The sequence below is a fragment of the Strongylocentrotus purpuratus genome, unplaced genomic scaffold (genome assembly GCF_000002235.5).
Source record: "Strongylocentrotus purpuratus isolate Spur 01 unplaced genomic scaffold, Spur_5.0 spur5_scaffold_10, whole genome shotgun sequence".
Lineage (NCBI taxonomy): Eukaryota > Metazoa > Echinodermata > Echinoidea > Camarodonta > Strongylocentrotidae > Strongylocentrotus > Strongylocentrotus purpuratus.
This window is the reverse complement of record NW_022145595.1, coordinates 16,066,418-16,085,166: the sequence shown is the minus strand read 5'-3', so window position 1 is coordinate 16,085,166 and position 18,749 is coordinate 16,066,418. Positions and strand designations below refer to the sequence as shown.

Here is an 18,749-nt window from a genome sequence, read left to right as displayed (position 1 = left end):
ATTCATTTATTTATTTATGTTTTTATGTTTTTATGTATGTATTTATTTATTATTTTTATTTAGTTATTCATTCATTTTGTGTTAATTATTTAATCATTCTTTTTTTAGATTATTTATTCATCCATTTATTAATATATTAATTAATTTATTAATTTGTTTATTTATTTATTAATTTATTAATTTATCAAATTAATTATCTATTCATTAATTTCAGGCAGCATATGCAGCCGGTGCTTCGAGGTTTACTCCTGTGATGTTTGAATATCCCGGCCAATCAGCAAGGTAGGTGTCGTCATAAGGACGTGCACGGTCTGTGCGAGGGATCCCTTTTAAAGCCCGTCTGCACTAGTTAGGTTATCTCATCAAATCAGTTCTCAATTAACATAATAAAAAGGGGTTCTTGGACACCTACCCCCTGGACATCTACCCCCCGGAAAACCGCCCCAGTCATCTACCCCTTAGGACAACTACCCCAAAGGACAACTATCCCCTAGGGAAACCACCCTCTAGGACGACTACCCACCAGACAACTAGACCCGGACAACTACCTCTGGACAACTACCCCCGGACAAATATCCTAGGGGGTAGTTGTCTGGGGATAGTTGTCCGGGGGGGGGGGGTATTCCTAGAGGGTGGTTGCCCTTTGGGGAAGTTGACCTAGGGGATAGTTGTCCTAGGGGGTAGTTGACTGGTGGTGATTATCCGGGGGGGGGGGGTGTGGATGTCCAGGGGTATGTGTACGGATACGGAAAAAGGGGATCATGGGGGACCAACAGGCACTGATTAGGCATTGTGTGCTGTATAGAGGGCGCGAGAAGCTATAAGGGGTGCAGTGGGGCTTTAAAGGGGAAGTGTTCCCTAATATATTGGTGTTTATTGGAAGCAGAAAAATGACAGGAACAGGTCTGTGAAAGTTTGATCAAGTTCTGATTAAAGATATTCAGGTCATGTTGTCCGAAGTTGTAACCAATGAAGGAAAAATTGGCAACGTTGCGACATATTTTACGAGCTCGTCTCTCTTAATGCTACGTACATAAAATGTCGTCATAATGTTCATTCTCTTGCTCTTTGTTGAAGGAATAGATTCGTTTCATAGAAGTGTTGCAATAATTATATTAAAGGTAATACAAAGTTTTGGTATGAGGTCATGAATTTGGTTCAAATGAACATATTTGAAGCATATGCAATCCTACAATATTCAGTGAATGTTGTCGCGGTAGAAATCGAGTCTAAAGTTATGAAATTGTAAATAATAGACTCTTTATGTTGTATAGCTCCCTCTCAAGGTCAAGATATTAATTAAGCTATAAAACAATGTTTCTTGACTAAAATCGACCGATTAGCTATTCCCGTTTGGAAATTATATATCACAACAGAGATTTTCATGGTCGCAGCTACCATATACGGCCATAGGCGCTATTTGAAATTTATCTGTTATTTATTTTTTATATTCAATTTTTTTTCTCGAAAGGAGAAGTGTTTTAGTGGCTAAATTTACTAGTGCTCATAATACACCCACAGGGGCATCCAAATATATCAAAATTGTAAAGAATCACTTCCACCCAATTTTAAAAATTTCCCAAAACTTTGTATTACCTTTAAAGGTGCATTGATTGAAAATTTTATAAAGGGAAAATAAACATTTCTGAATTGTTTTTAGTACAGAGCAAATATGAGGAAACCTCGCTAGATACGTCGTAGAGTTGCCAATTTGTGCTAGATTGATTGACTAGATACGTCGCAGAGTTGCCAATTTGTGCTAGATTGATTGCAAATTACGAAAAAAATCAGAACGTTCTTATTTTAAATCGTACTGTGCTCTAACTTTTACTGACCATTTTCTCTCATTTTTTTTCTGCTTCTATCAAACCAATTTAATACCAGGCTGGACTTCTCAGACACAATACGGACCAAAAATAAAAATAGAAATAAATAAATAAAATACTTTAGGCCTATAAGGAGGTTCATGCTGGTATTCTATAACCAGAAAAACTAGAATACCAACTTTGAAATACCAAAAGGAGATATATTCGAAGTTTGAGTACATACAATGTACTCCCAATAGTGGTTAAAGAAGACGATGAGTGAAAATGATCGATATGAGGTATCGCCTGGAATTCGGCGTACGCACATAAGTTAGTTGCGTTAAGATTTCGAGTGGGTTATAATATTAGTATTCTTTTCCTTTCTTCTTATATTAATATGATATGATACAATATTATTATATAATACAATATCATTTGAATATCATAAGACTCACACAAAGGGGGATGTGGGGCATTCTCTTCAATAATGTTTTTGTTTAGGCAGGACAAAGTTCCTTGATTAAATACCTTATATTTCATTATTTACACAATACATTTTTTTCTTTTTTCAACTCTCATTTCAATCCCCCATTCTCTCTTTCCCCTTTCTCCCCTAAACCCCTTCCCCTTTCAAATCACATCCCACCCCTCTCTCTGTTCATGTCTCTCGATCTCTGTCTCTGTCTCTCCCTCTCTATGGCATCTTCTCCCTCCCTCACCCCCCCTCTCTCTCTCTCTCTCTCCCTCTTAATCTCTTCTCCCTCTCTTTCTCTCTCTTTCTCTCTCTCTCTCTATCTCTCTCTCTCTCTCCCTCTCTCTCTCTCTCTCTCTCCCCCTCTTAATCTCTACCCCCTCTCTCTCTTATGCAGTATGGGCGGAGATAAGACATTGGAGGAGATAATTACCATTCCAAGTAAGTTTCCATCGTATTTATTGTATAGGTATAGTCCTTTGGTGTTGATACCCAACACAAACACATTGCCATTTGAATTCATGATCAAGAAGCATCTTAGAGGGCCTTGGGCCGTCCGGGGGGGGGGGGGATCTTGGGGTTTCTTGTATTCATTTTCTACATAATTTGCCCCAGCTGCCCTCTAGAATCAATTCTACCTAGCTCTATTAAATTTGATAACTTATCATTTTCACAAAGCGTTCGGACAAAACTTTACAACTCAAAGGATTTACTATGTTTTCGTTTATTTGCCACTCTGCCTATATAGGTGAAGTAAATTGGTACTCGATAGGAAGACATTCCTCCAAACCCGTAGCGTCTTATCATGAAAGCTCTGCTAAAATGCGTGTGTAATATTAAAGCGGGACTGCACTACGTTTAGCTACTTGCGCCCTCTATATAGCCAACAATGCCCCGTTGATCCCCATGGTCCCTTTTTCTTATGTTAATTAAGAGTCGATTTGATGAGATAACCATCTGCCAGTGACCATGCAGGGTGGTATAATCCCTCCTGGCCAAACTAGTGCAGATAGTCTTTAATATTCAGCGTTAAAAGGAAAAACGCTTTAAAAACCAACTACTCTTTATTATTATTTTTTTAATGCAGTTGTTATACACATCGCGCGATATAAATTTGTTTCGAAAGCATTAATGAAGGATTCCTTCACAAAAGTTACATTTTCAATATTATATGTGGATATAACTCATGACTGTTCGTTTTTGCATAGATATCTTTCGAAAATACAACTCTCATCTGCATGGCTATTCAACGGGTCTCTCTATCATCGACACCCAACCAATCAACAAAAGACTCAATCTAGCTATAAGTGGGGCGGTAGCGGAGTAAGTATATTAGTTCGTTTGTTCGTTCATCTTTAAAATTTTCAGTTTATAAAAGAAACACAAATATAGTGTGCAATACATTAAAATAGAGACATCGTGTTCCTACCTCAAACATAATGGAACTATAAAAGCTAGACAAATTTGACATAATGAATGCATTCTAAGTTGGTTCATATGAAAATGAGCGAAAAAAGAGAATTTTAAAAACATAATATTGAGTGAGCATTTCTAGTCTTTGATATACCCAATCGTATATTCTTGATATTAATCGATTCCTTCATATTTCATGTCAAGAAGAATATATGATAATGATTGTGACAACAAATTGAAACGACCCTTCACTTTAATACTACCACTTACACCGTGGCAGATTCGGGATTTTTTGCGGGGGGGGGGGGGGGGGGGGGGGCACATGTATGACAAGCAACAATCCCGAAACATCATGAACAACAATAACAACAACAACCACTGAAAACAACAAGAAAGCAAATAAAGAGTAAAGATAAGAAGAAGAAGAAGTCATCTTATATTCGTTCTACCATAATACATTTAATATAACTTGTCATAATTACAGAGAAATGCCTGAACAAGTACGAAGGCTGATTCGCAAAATGAAGAACGACCCGATCATCGATTTTGAAAACGATTGGAAATTCATCACGATACTAATAGGCGGGAACGACCTCTGCGGCGGCTGTCTGAATTCCGAGAGTTCGCCTGAAAATTATATCAGGTACTTGGAAAAGGCCATTCAAATATTACATGACGAGGTGAGAAATTTTGTTTGGGAGTCCCTTTCTCTAGACGACCCCTCCCTTCCCAAAAAGAATGAAATGGAGAGAGAGAGAGAGAGAGAGAGAGAGAGAGAGACAGAGAGGGGGGGGGGGGTAGAGATTTGGAAAAGGCTATTAGAAATAATAAGAGTCTTATTCCCCGAACCCCCCCCCCCCCCAACCGCAAACCCACTTCGATAAGATGGGATTATGAGTGGGCACGTAAGTATGGAAAGCTACAACATTACATTAACATATTTTAATCGAAATAAAAAGTACCATTTCTCTTTTTTATAGTAACATTAGGGCTAAATATGTCAAATGAAAAATCAGTTCTTTAACATTTTCGATGTCATAGAATGGCTTTATTTTTTTCTTCTTCAACACACTAGAATTATTCCTTATTTTGGTCGATACAAAACTATTACATTTGACATAATATATAATATAAACAGCAGTTCTTATAATTTGAAAGAATAAAAAGCAGAAGTGAAAAGATTCATAACGATTCCTCGTCTCATTCGAAAAAAATACGTATAGCTACTTCAATTCTTTTCTCTCCTTTTTTCTCTTCAAAGTGCCCCAGGACATTTGTGAATGTATTAGGCATGTTTACTGTTAACCAAGTGGTGAAGCTGCGTGGATCACTTCGTTGTAACGTCTTGCTCGCGTAAGTTTGGTCACGTGATAAAGTATGCGTATACCCGGTGTCGACACGGTACAGCTATACCGTTTCAGGATAGCCATACGATACGTCGTATTAAGAAACATCGTATAACGAAACGCGATCGAACTAGAACTCGATAAAGAATCACGGAATTTTTTGTGTGTGGACGTATATGGTCGAACTAGAAAGGTATAACTGGGCGGGGCTTAACGTGACCGCACGCGAAAGGATACATGACCTCTCATTTCCGCTTCCGTTTCATGACCGAAGTAGCAAACTGCGCACATACGACGTTTCGCTGTACTGTAGAGTTTGGGATACTTGTTTTTTTGTGTGTGGACGCCCGGTTCGCTATACGATGATTCTTTACGACGTTCCTTGTGTGTAGACGCCCTGTTCGCTATACGATGATTCTTTATACGACGTTTCTTTATAGAGTTTCGGGATAATTCTTTTTGTGTGTGGACACGCCGTCTGTCAAAAAGGAAGATTAAATAAATAGTAGAAAATATTTGACAAAAAAAAAAATGAACAGACAAAACTAGTCAATGAGAAAAAGCCATAAATTGGTAATTTTGGGAGAAGTTAGGATCTAGTTGAGTTGGGATATTTTCAATGCATGCCCTTCGTTGATTATGTTCCTGTTTGTGATTAAAATGCCTCAAACGTTTTAAGAACCAGTGGCGTAGCGAAAGGTCATTGATTGAGGGTTCGAGGGGTAGTTTTGGGAGGAGTCTATTATACTAGACATTGCTTTCCCCTCTTCCCTTACATTTTCTGTCTTCCTCCGGCTTCCATGCACCCTCAAAGAAAAAAAAAGGAGAAAAAAAAAATTTGGATGGGGAGGGGGCACGTCCTAATGTACCCCCACGTGTATACATTGACTACGGATGAGCGCGTCACGGACACGTTTTATTAAAGGTAAAGACCAGTTATGGTCATGTGATTGCATTGTGAAAGAAACGTTGTGGAATCGATCAGAAAAGGTTGATCATGTAGCATCTAGCATCTGCAAGGTTCTGGAATCATCAAAATGATAAGAAATTTGGCCCATTCTTCGTAAAGTTACAAGCACTATACACAGAAAGATGTATATGGGACTACCCTATATCTCTCACAGACCATGAGAGAAATAAATTTACCAAATATATGAATTAGTAGGCGGTTTCCCGGCAAATTTGTTATCATCATGTATTAGTCAAAACATATTCTTTCACATGATTGGTAATGAGAGCTTCCATTTCATTTTTTGAAATTAGGGCGTTTCCAATACTGGTCTTTACCTTTAATTGTCTGAATAAATATTGGTTCACATGACTGTATAAAACATTTAAAACATTTGGATAAATGTGTTTTATCCATGACGTGAATATTCCCATTCTGGCTATTTAACCATTTCAACGATCAGTACACATAACAATTCTCGTTGATTATCAATATTATTAGCAAGAAATGTTTTAGAACTTTCTTAAACATTTTTTTATTTGCCTAGACTTGGTTTACACACTTACCTTTATTCCAAAGATTATTGTGTAACAATACAATATAGTTCCTGTTTCCTATTTTGATATCTCAACTTTTCTTGTGGGTCTCCATTTTGAAATGCCACTGACCATTCTAATGGGCATATTTTATTCTGACTTACTCCTTCTGATCAGCTTCTTGTTTGTAGCTCTTTCTCTCTCTCTCTCTCTCTCGCTCTCTCTCTCTCTCTTTCTCCCCTCCCTAGCTCACCTCTCTCACTCTCTCTATCTTCCCCACTCTCTCTTCCCTCTCCCTCTCCCTCTTCTGACTGTTGTCTGTCTGTCTCTCTCTCTTATCTATCTTTCCCCCTCTCTCTCTACCCCTCTCCCCTCTCTCTCTCTCTCTCTCTCTACCCCTCTCCCCTCTCTCTCTCTCTCTCTCTCTCTTTCTCTTTCTCTCTACCCCTCTCATCTCTCAACGTCACTGCTTTGACAGTTGATATCTCTGTTCTAATTAATAGTTATCAGGACAATTACCCCTAGAAAATTACCCCCTGAAAATTACCCCGAGGACAATTCCTCCCCGGAATAATACCCCCAGGACAATTACCCCCACCCCTGAAAATACCCCCTTAGGACAATTACCCCCTGCCCCCATAGGGCAACCAAGGATTACCACCCCCGAGGACAATTACTCCCCGAAAACACCCCCCCCCCCCCCCGATGTCCGTTAAAGGGGAAGTCCAGCCTGATAAATAAGTTTGTTTTAATAAAAAGCAGATTTTTTTTCCGGGGGGGGGGGGGGGGCAATTCTCCGGGGGATGATTTCCCAAGGGGTAATTGTCCTAGAACCAATAAATAGGTCCTTATGTATTGTTGTGCTGACGTTTCTCTCTCTCTCTCTGCTTATCATTAGTTATTACTGCCCTTGTGTGCTTGGTGGATCCGTCCCAGAAAACTTCGTGTATCTCAGGTCCAGAGAATTTCAGGTAAATCATTGAATGAATTTGTCGAACTTTTTATTCTAAGGTGATGTTAATTACACTTAAATGAGATGATGATCTCATATACACTACACTATGGTCATCATAAGCAAGGACTGATCTAGAATTTTGAATTCTGTTTAAAAAAAAGCTCGAGCTTTTCAAGGAAATAACTTCCTGCCAGGTAAATATATAACCTCACCTGTGTGATGTGCTGCGAAAGGGGTTTGAACCCCGTACCCTATGTGGTTCACAGTTCCGGTGACTTATCAACTTGACTACAACACCTCGGGGGGAGGGATCAGAACAAACTGTCAATTTGTCTGAAAATTGCTGAAAGGTCATTGTAGTTTCTCGGATTTTTCCAACAAAGCTCTACATTGGGGGCTATGCTTACAATTAGCTTTTACAATAATCAAAATTTCTTTTTCCTTTTAATATACAGCGACTTCTACGCGTATCGATTGAAAGTGGAAAGTATGACGATAAACAAGACTTTGCAGCCGTTTATCAGCCTTTCTATGAAGATACACTTCTACCTGAATTACCGGTATGTTGTTGTTGTTGTTGTTGTTGTTGTTGTTGCGATTAATGGCGTTTCCCATCGAATGACGATGATATCCGCCAGGCAATGTGAGAGGGCGTAGTTACTGGTCCTCTCTTAATAATTTTACTGTTGGATCGACGATAGCCTACTGTTGTGTTGTGCAATTAACAATGTCAGTAAATTGTTAGTAGTTATTTTATGTATTTTTATTCGGCTTGTTATTTTAAAGAATTCATTAGGAAGGAAAGGATGAAGTGGTTGAATATTAGTTGCGATCAGTTCATTCCGTATAATGAAGCCATTTATACAATTCATACAATGAAGCAATTTATACCGAGGATAGTACCACTGTCACTAATAGATAATATAGCAAAACGTAAATAACACTCAATTTGTTGGTGCAAAATGACCTTGAAGTAGTCAGATAGTCTGTCTTTAGTTCTCCATTTTTAGACTAGGTCTGGAGGTCTAGGCTTAGACCTCGACATTAATTCTCTGACTGTATTCTGTCCAATCACGTCATTCTTTCGACTCAAAATACACCCACAAGTGATCATGCTCTATTCATAGATCTCTATTCATATGATCTAGACCTCTCTAGTCATATTCTCATTTATCAGACTGGTACTGCACTGGTCCCTTGTTGTTCACGATCACCTTTGACTGGCCAAGAACCCAAGTTCACCTTATTATAGTTTCAACGCTCCTCTCAGCTCCGTTCCGTCCTTTAATATCTCGCAATCTGACACTATTCACACGTACATCGTCAATCCACGTACCGTACTGTAGAATTGCAATTGCAAGTGTAGAAATCAATTGTCGAATACCAATATAATGTCTCGAAAACTTTAATTTTGAAGCCTTTACTATAACCACATTTCACGTTACTCACGTCGGGTCGATCACAATGTTATTATACAATGATTGCATCCATTCCAATTGTTGTCCAAAACCAAACAAGATCATAAAACGGAAATATGAAGTAGGGAGAAGAGGTTAAAATTCTGTCTTGTTTCCAAGGGTTACTGCCAGTCATTATTCGCGCTTTTCCTCCCCTCAAACTTATTAAATTTTAAAACCGACAAGAGATGGCGCTCTTGCATTAGTTTGGCATCTACATTTCCGGCCCCTTAATTTTCAGAGGCAAGCCGACAGAAAATTACACCTTTTCTTATACTTCCAAAAAACAATAATAACCATATGGCTTTCTCGAATCATTCTGATTAAATCTTATTCCTGTATTATTTTCAAAAGTTCCTGCTAATAAAAACTCAAAACCTTTTCAAAGTCAAACTATATACACGTAACTCAATGCAATAAAATATGCATAACTGTGGCTCTAACATGCCACAACACCTACATGACACAAAAAACACCTCAATGCCATCATTTAGAAAATACCAATGACAATTTAACCTTTAACTAGCTTATGAATGTCTATACTCCTGATTATTATCAGTTTGTCAAACAAAAACCAACCAATGTCCCTCTTGTGGCTCTTTTTACTATCTTTGGACAAGAAAGCCCGCTTGTGTCACAAAATGAAAGATTTTTGCATAGGTTAGTAACTTGTAAACTCACTATAAATGATGTTGGCACCTTAAGAAAACACTCTGGAATGCTGCAATGCAGCCCTATCTTAAAAAAGGCAAGTACTGTTGACTCCAATACATAGCACAGATAAACTGAATTTTGTTTTGCACCGATATAATAAAGACATGCACAATGAAATCAGGCCTTAGCTATCAATAGAATCTTGGTAACAATAATATGCTTTGGTCGTAAATCTGTCCAACTCTAAATTCTACTCAAACTACAATAAAAACAATGACAATGAGAGCCACAATATCGCAACAAAGATTTAAATGGTTAAGAACTAGATTAACCACTACCTCTTATTTTAGGGTGTACACTTTCAAGTTCCACTGAATTCAGAAGTATACTGTGGACTAAGACTATCAAACAACTCTCCTTATCGAAACATGTCATCAGATGACTAGTCTTGATTCAAACTCTTGTCACTGAGTTGAATCCCCTTTTTAACAATGTTCGCAATAATTTTGGACTTTTGTTATTTTCTGTCTCTTTCAGAATTTGTACAAATAAACAACACAATCGAATGTCATGTCCCTTCTAACGAATGCAGTAAAGCATTTCTTTCGTGCAAACTAAGCATGCAAAGTGTCATTTTATATGTACAGTAGCTATGTAACAACAAAGCAAATGACACGATTTGTTCAAATCATGCTATCAAACACTGCCATTTCTATAAAAGAACTTTCCAAATGTAAATATCCTGACACTAAATCTGAACATAGCAAAATTGTTTCACCTCTAATTATATACAACGAACTCATTTGCTATAAAAACATTAACGTCTTCAAAATAGTCAAGTGTGTACAGTTCTGCCTTCACTAAGCACTATTAATGCCCATAATACAATTTTTATCGTCTTGTATAAACTCTTTGAAATTTTGTCTCAAAACCAAAATAGCATCTGCTTTAAAATAACCTGTACACCAAATATTTGCGTCAACACAAATATGCACATTATATACATTCCTTGATTCCTAAAAAATCTTGACATTGTATCCTTCAAAATAATAACCCATTGTCTTTTATAATCATGCACTTCACATAAATCTACACTTTAAAAGCAACACAAAATATGCTTCCAAATATCTCATATGACATTTTAAATACATGCAAGATTTTTCTCTCCTGAGTTCCTGACAAATATTTACCTGAAAAGTGGAACATGACCCAAAGTTTTGTATTTGACTTTTGTTTTCTACTCCCTTTTTTCTGTCACAGAAATTTAAATTTAAATATTCATATTCTAGCAATTACATCATAGATGATCAAACAATAATTCATATATTTTACATATTCAATATTTCTATTATCTTCTCTTTCAACTTCTAAAAGACATCTGTGTCACTGTGCCCACCATTTCAAAGGTACATTGTACATACATTTTACACTCCTCAAATGCAATTCACTGAATAACAAAATATGCTTATGAAACTGTTAGAAATAGCATTCAAATTGGCAAGAATCTTTTCTACATGTATACATAAAATGCATTTTCACTGAGTCTCTGTCTATATCATGTTCAAATAATCTGACTTTTTCTTTTAAATGTCCAAAGTCTGAGTTTATTCCTTAGTCAGTCCATGATAGCCAGATTTTGCACAATAATCAAGTCTTTTAGTCATTTTCGAATCTGCATACTCTGTGCCTCTGCTGCCATCTCTACAGCTTGATTACGCGACAGAATAGAAGGTGCAGAGTGGTCCAACTTGTGACTCCTAGTGAACAAATTCGCGTTTGGTCCAATGAAAACATTTCACTTGGTAAATACATGAAGTGGCGGCGCTAGGCTCGCACCATATATCACAATGATAATCTTTTCTAAAATCAACATTTTCCAAGCTTGTGATCCAACAATTAAAGGCTTCGCGATTGATCCAAATATGAAACTTGAGCTTTATTATGGCGGCGCTAGGCTCGCACCACTTATTACTTCACACATATAATTATCACAAACGGACTCCAAAATTGATTTCCAACTTGACTTGCTCCAAAATTTGATGAGTTGGTCCCGTGAAGAAACTTAAAAGGTGTCTCAATAGCATATATCTCTTATGGAATCACAATTTCACAAATTCAAAGTGCTCATGAATCTCCTTCCAAGAGGAGACACAGTTTGCTGATGGGTCGCGAATAGGTGCCCGTCTTGGTCTTCACCTCCGCCCGTCGAACCATGCCCTGTCGATCTGGAGTGATGCCGATGATTACTCCCATGAGCCAGAAGTTACGAGGTGCTGTCTCGTTCACTACCAGCACTACGTCACCAACCTGGATGTTGCGACTAGGATGTACCCACTTCTGCCTGGCCTGGAGCTGCGGCAAGTACTCTCTCAGCCAACGTCGCCAGAAGACGTCTGCCAGATATTGAACCTGCCGCCATCTACGTCGTGCGTAGCAGTCGGTCTGCCTACTAACCGATGGGGGTAACATCGGGGTAGCCTTCAACGTCAGGAGCTTGTTTGGTGTCAGAGCCTCTAGATCGTTAGCATCGTCTGAAACCCTGGTGATGGGTCTGCAATTGATAATGCCTTCTATTTCACAGAAGAGTGTCTGCAAACTTTCATCCGTCATGGTCTGCTGTTTGGTAAGGAAGAAGAGCAGCTGTCGAATCGTCCTGATCTGTCTCTCCCATACGCCCCCGTGGTGTGAACCTCCAGGTGGATTAAAGGTCCACTTGATGTTTACTTGCAATAGCGAGTTGCTGAGCTGGGCCTGGTTCCAGCTCTCAAGTTCTTTTCTTAGTTCTTTCTCAGCCCCAACCAAGTTCGTTCCATTGTCCGATCTCATTTCTCTGACTGCTCCTCTTCGAGCAATAAATCTCCGAATTGCTGCGATACAGGAATCCGTATCTAGTGAATCAGCCTTCTCTATGTGTATGGCCCGAATGGCGAGGCAAGTGAACACTACGCCATATCTCTTGACTGTAGAGCGTCCTCTTTTCACTCCTATCGGCCCAAAATAATCGACTCCAACTCGTGTAAAAGGTGGATCGTCCGGTCTCAGTCGGTCTATGGGTAGGTCGGCCATCTTCTGTTGGATTACCCGCCCTCTTTGACGTCGGCACTTGACACATTTCTTGACGACTTTCCTGATGGCTGAAATTGCACCAACTATGTGATATCGTTGCTGGAGTTTTGCCAAGACATAGTTTCTTCCCATATGTCCTGAGTTTTCATGAATGTGCCGCAAGATGAGTTCAGACACATGTCCTCTCTTTGGTAGGATGACTGGATGTTTTGCTTCTTCAGGCAAGGCTGCCTTGTTAAGTCTTCCTCCTACTCTAAGTAGGCCATTGTCCATCTGAGGGTCTAATTTGTAGATAGGGCTTGATTTTCTGACCCCTGGCTGCAACCTTCCTGTCCTTTGGTTGACATCGTGTGCCTGTTTCCTCAAAGCCGCAACCTCTACTGGGAACGCTCTGTCTTGAACGTGTATCAGTATTGCTTCCTCAGCTTGTCTAATATCTTCCACTGTCAATAACATGGGTGGATTCTCTCGTGTGTTCTGCTGACCTTTCATTTTCTCTTTCAGCAGCCCTTTCAATTTTAGTAGCCATGCTACTCCCTTTCTGAGGTGGTACCAGTCTGAATAATGGTTGATCAATCTTTCCAGGACATCATCTTCTTCCTCTTTGCTCACAGCAGTGGCCATACATTTGCTCTCACTGGCCGTTACTTCCGAGACCTCTGTAACGTACATCTTCTTCTTCTTCACCTCGGGATCATTGTTTACGTCGTGTGATGCATTTCTGGGTTGCTTAGGCCACTGGTCCTCTGAAGCTTGAAGAAATTCGGGTCCTTCCTTCCAGAATCTCATTGCTAGGAATTGATCTACCTTGACTCCCCTGGAGCATACATCTGCCGGATTCAGCGAAGTTTCTATGTGGTGCCATTGACTTGATTCAGATCCTTCTTGTATCAGGGCAACTCGGTTGGCGACGAATGTCTTAAACCTCCCTGTTTCGCTTTGAATATACTGTAGTACAGAGGTACTATCAGTCCAGAAGAAGGTCTCATCTACTGGGATGTCAAGTTCTTGTTTTACCATTTTGTCTATCCTTACTGCTACCGTGGCGGCTGTAAGCTCCATTCTCGGGATCGACGTCTGTTTAAGAGGGGCCACTCTAGATTTGCTCAAGAGGAATGAGCATTGGACTTCATCCCTGGTATTCACCATTCGCAAGTATGACACTGTTCCATATCCCTTCTCACTTGCATCTGCAAAATGGTGCAGTGTCACAGACTTTGGGTTTTCATACCCCTCTGGCTTCAAACACCTGGAAAGTTTAAAGTCTGACAGTCTTGGGAGTTCTCTTTTCCATGTTTCCCATTTTTTCAGCAGGTCTGGTGGAATCGTCTCGTCCCATCCTAATCCTAGTCGGCAGAGGGTCTGAAGTAAGTGCTTTGCAGGGAGTAGCACTGGGGAAGCACATCCTAGTGGATCGAACAGGGAGCACACTGTTGACAAGATACCCCTCCTTGTGGCTGGCTTGTCTTTCAGCTGAATCTTGAAACTGAAAACATCTTCATCTGTATGCCACAGCATGCCAAGTGCCCTCTCTGTAGGCAACTTGTCCTTGTCAAAGTCTAGCTCCTGCACTGTACTTGCTCTCTCCTCCTTGGGTATGGCATTCAATACTCTTCTGTCATTGCTCACCCATTTTGTGAGGTGGAATCCTCCTTTCTTACAGGCTTCTTGTAGGCCCTCTGATAGCTCTGCAGCTTCCTGGACTGTTGAGCTTGAGTACAAACAATCGTCAACATAAAAGTTGCGCTTGATGATATGTGCCACCTTGTCCTCTGCAAAGTCTTCTGCTGTGCGCTTCAGGGCATAATTGGCACAAGCTGGTGAAGATCTAGCCCCAAACACATGAACAGTCATGCGGTATTCCTCAATAGGTTGAGCGACATTGCCATCTGGCCACCACAGAAATCGATGTAGATCCTTTTCTTCCTTTAGCAGTTTCACTTGTGAGAACATGGCTTCTATGTCTGCCATTACTGCTATGCGGTCTTGACGAAACCTTGTTAATACACCCACCAAACTATTTGTGAGGTCCGGCCCCTGTAGAAGATTGTCATTCAGTGACTTGCCCTTGAAAGAAGCTGCACAGTCATACACCACTCTAATTTTTTGCTTCTGTGGGTGATATACACCGTGGTGAGGAATAAACCACATCTTTCCATCTTCTCTAAGGAACTCGTCTTCTGGTACTCTTTCAGCGTACTGTTTGTTCAGCACCTTATCCATAAACCCTGCATACTCCCTATGGAACTGCGGCTGTCTAGCGAACTTCCTCTGCAGGTGGTTGAGTCTCTGCTCTGCCATGGGCCTGTTGTTGGGCAGGTCGACGTCTCCCTTGAATGGCAGTCCGATTTGGTAATGCCCTTGTGTTAGCTTGATGGATCCTTCAACCTTTTCCATAAATCGTTTATCCTCTTTGGATTCTTCGACTTTATCTTCCATCAAGCGTTCTGAAAACTCAGTGTTGTAGAGATTATTTAGCTGTTGCTGAATATCTTCCATCACGTGGACTCTGTGGGAGGCTATCTTGGACCCACTTCTCTCTTGCTTGCAGCTTCCAAAAACCATCCACCCTATGATAGATTTGCAAGCGAATGGTCCGTCGTTCTGACTATTGATAACCTGCAGTGGTTCCATTGCTTTAGGGACGTTATTGCCAATGAGGATGCCCACGTCTGCATTGATCTCCGGCAAATTTATTTCTTGTAAGTAGGGCCATCTTGCAATGTCATTCCTTCTCAGTATGTCTGACTTGTCTACAGGGATGGGCTGTATGTAGACGTCAGAAAGTGGTATATATGTGTTCTCATTCACATCAGCTACCTCCAGGTCTTGCAGTATGCAGGTCTTGACCAGCTTATCATCTGTTAATGTTTGAAGCTGGATAGTGCGCGTTCTTCCTCTGGCATTTAGTTTGTTTTTTAACTCTTCTGTGCAGAAAGTTGCGTTACTCCCGTTGTCAATGAATGCGTATGTGTGTACACATTTCCCTGTCTGCTTTGAGCGTACAGTCACAGGCACAATGGCTGGTTGGGAGTCCTGCATAGAAGTGCGGTTGGATAACGTGCGCCTTACGTCTGGGAAATTTTCATTTCCAATTTCTTCTCCTTCTGTTTGTCCTTCCGAGCTTTCCTCCTTCTTCCTATTAGCTCCAACGTCGTCATTAGTACGTTGTTTCTCTGATTCACCATTCCTTTTCACTTGTTTCGATGGTGCCCAATCTCTATGAAGAAGGGTGGGGTGTAACCTTTGACAAATCTTGCAGGTCGTCCTCTGTTTACAGTCCCTGGCAAGATGTGAAGACTGAAGGCAGGCAAAGCACAGTCCTTTGGATTTGCAAAATGCAAGTTTCTCCTCATGAGGTTTCTTTCCTAGGGCCTTGCATTCTGCTGTAAGGTGATTTTCCATGTCACAATACAAACACTTCGCTTCCTCGCTCTTCTTCATGCTGGAGCTGAAGCCCTGTTTCTTCCCTGGAAAGGGTTTTGTCTTTGTCTGCGTTTCTCCAGCTCTGGCAGGTCCTACAATATTGCCATAGATAGGGTTGTTGATTATCCGGGCCTGTTTACTAATGAAACTAACCACGTCTTTGAATGAGAGTGGCTCGTCCCGATTCTGGAGTATGCCGTCGACATAGCTCCTCCATCTATCTCTCAGCCTGAACGGCAGCTTTGATATGACCATCTTCAAGTGTTGTGCGTGGTCAATCTCCTGTTGAAGGTGTAGGTCCTTAGCCAAATTGCCTAGCTCAGTCACAAACAATGAATAACTAAGCAGGCCCTCCGGATCCTCACCTCTAATGTTTGGCCATGCCATTGCCTTGATGATCATAGAGTCCAGAACATGATGCTTATCGCCAAACTTGCTTTCTAGCAGCATTGTTGCCTTGTTGAATGCTGCCTTGGAATCACCTCCATACATGCAGCTTCTGACCATCTCATTCGCCTTTCCCCTAGTATATTGTTCCAAATAATATAGTTTGTCAGAGTCCTCCGATGTCTTGGACTCTATTACATGCTGAAAAGCCCTCTTAAAGGCGTGGTAGTTCAGGGGATTCCCGTCGAAAGGCTGAATGTTCCTTTGCGGTAAGGCGGACTTCATATGACATTCTAAGAGCATGTACGTAAGTTGGGTTTGTTGTCGCTGCAGCTCTACCCAATCAACATCACTATCAGAATTTGTTCCACTTACTCGTACATCTTGCAAATGTTCTTGGTTCTTGCGTCCTTGCGTTGAACTCTCTTCTGAGCAATCTGCATTCTTGACTTTGTGACTTGTTTGGTTCCTATCACTTTCATGTGTTACATGAGCAAAGGTTGGTAATGCAGGTGGCTGGTGAAAAGCTACCGTATCGTCGAACTGCTGTAATGCTGCTGCTTGGGCTGTAGCTGCAGCTAATTCGGTCTCAACAGCAAGTTGCTCCTTTCTTCTAATTAAGTCCTGCTCTTCTTTCTCGAGCTCCTGTTTCCTTTTTAAACTCTTCAACTTTGCTTGCAATTCTGCTCTCTTCATGGCTGTTTCCATCAAAAATTTCCTGGAATGTGATGTTGATTTGCTTGATACTTGAGATACACTGTCATCTACTTCAACCCTCTCCATCGCTGAATGTTTTCCTGCGTTCATTGAAGGAGAGTCAAACAGTTGATTGACTTCCATCCATGGGTCTCGATCATGTAGTAACGGGTCCATCCGAATACTAGTAGCTGGATCTTGTTCATCCTGCCCTTCCATGATGATCTGATCCACTGACACAACAATCCTAATGTGGGGCTGTATCCATGACGGCTGCTGTCAACCTAGGGCTTTCAAGTATGCATTTCATGTGCTTATTCTTCTATACCACATTCACTGTTGCAGGTTTTCCAGCCTCTTTCCATATTCTGCACCGCTTGTAACTCAGGCGATATCAGCTGCAGCTAACCGGCATAGACCCTATTTCTGATTTCCAAAAACTTCCTGAAATAGCTCCACTAGTATGTATGCCACTAGACTAGACCCTCTACTCTAGCCTTCTGTAATTAAGAGCAGTAGCCAGTAGACATATTCTCCATTCTTGGCTAATCTCTGACTGACATTTGTCCATTCAAATCAACCGTAACATCTGGCCTTCTGGGCATCTAAATATAATGTACATCTAGTCTAACCTCTATAGCCTACTAGACTGGAGTCTAGAAATCTAGTCTTAGTCACTGTAGATTCTACGTCTACATCTCAAGTAGATATTTCAGGATTCCAATTTCTTTATCCTTTTCAACAGATTCCTGAATGCTAACCAGTCTCTTTATTCAACTTCGTTAGGCCTTCCTCTGTTAGCTTGTGAAACTAGAATTTTAACTTAGAATGTTGGTGCAAAATGACCTTGAAGTAGTCAGATAGTCTGTCTTTAGTTCTCCATTTTTAGACTAGGTCTGGAGGTCTAGGCTTAGACCTCGACATTAATTCTCTGACTGTATTCTGTCCAATCACGTCATTCTTTCGACTCAAAATACACCCACAAGTGATCATGCTCTATTCATAGATCTCTATTCATATCATGATATGATCTAGACCGAATTTTCCGTCTCTTTCGTTCGTTAGCCTCTTATTGGGGTAGGGTCGGCTCTCTCTTTAGAGACGGAAGCCGTTTATACACATGTCCTTGCTAACGCCACGGCCAGTCCTGGTCGTAGCGTTTTGCCCCCAAAATCCCCCAAAATGTCATTTTACCTCGAGCATGTTATATTGTAAATTAGGCCTAGGCTATAATAAATCAGTTCCACTTACCAACTTGACTGAAATAATCAGTTTAATAGTCCCTTTTTAGGAAATTATGGGTCAAAATCGAAATCCATTTTGAAAATCTTTTTCAACATGGATTCCGATTTTGACCCATAATTTCCTAAAAAGGGACTATTAAACTGATTATTTCAGTCAAGTTGGTAAGTGGAACTGATTTATTATAGCCTAGGCCTAATTTACAATATAACATGCTCGAGGTAAAATGACATTTTGGGGGATTTTGGGGGCAAAACGCTACGACCAGAACTGGCCGTGGCGTTAGCAAGGACATGTGTATAAACGGCTTCCGTCTCTAAAGAGAGAGCCGACCCTACCCCAATA

General features: G+C 40.4%; 1 protein-coding gene across 1 annotated transcript; it reads right to left on the bottom strand.

The window, feature by feature from the left end:
- Positions 1 to 11,711: 11,711 nt before the first annotated feature.
- On the bottom strand, positions 11,712 to 17,381 carry LOC115921870. Its single transcript, XM_030980144.1, has one exon. It carries the CDS (start codon positions 17,379 to 17,381, stop codon positions 11,712 to 11,714), a length of 5,670 nt encoding a protein of 1,889 aa, XP_030836004.1.
- Positions 17,382 to 18,749: the final 1,368 nt, after the last annotated feature.

What these genes read in the sequence shown, in the direction of transcription:
- LOC115921870 (XM_030980144.1), bottom strand. Translation starts at nt 17,381, where the DNA reads ATGGAAGGGCAGGATGAACAAGATCCAGCTACTAGTATTCGGATGGAC.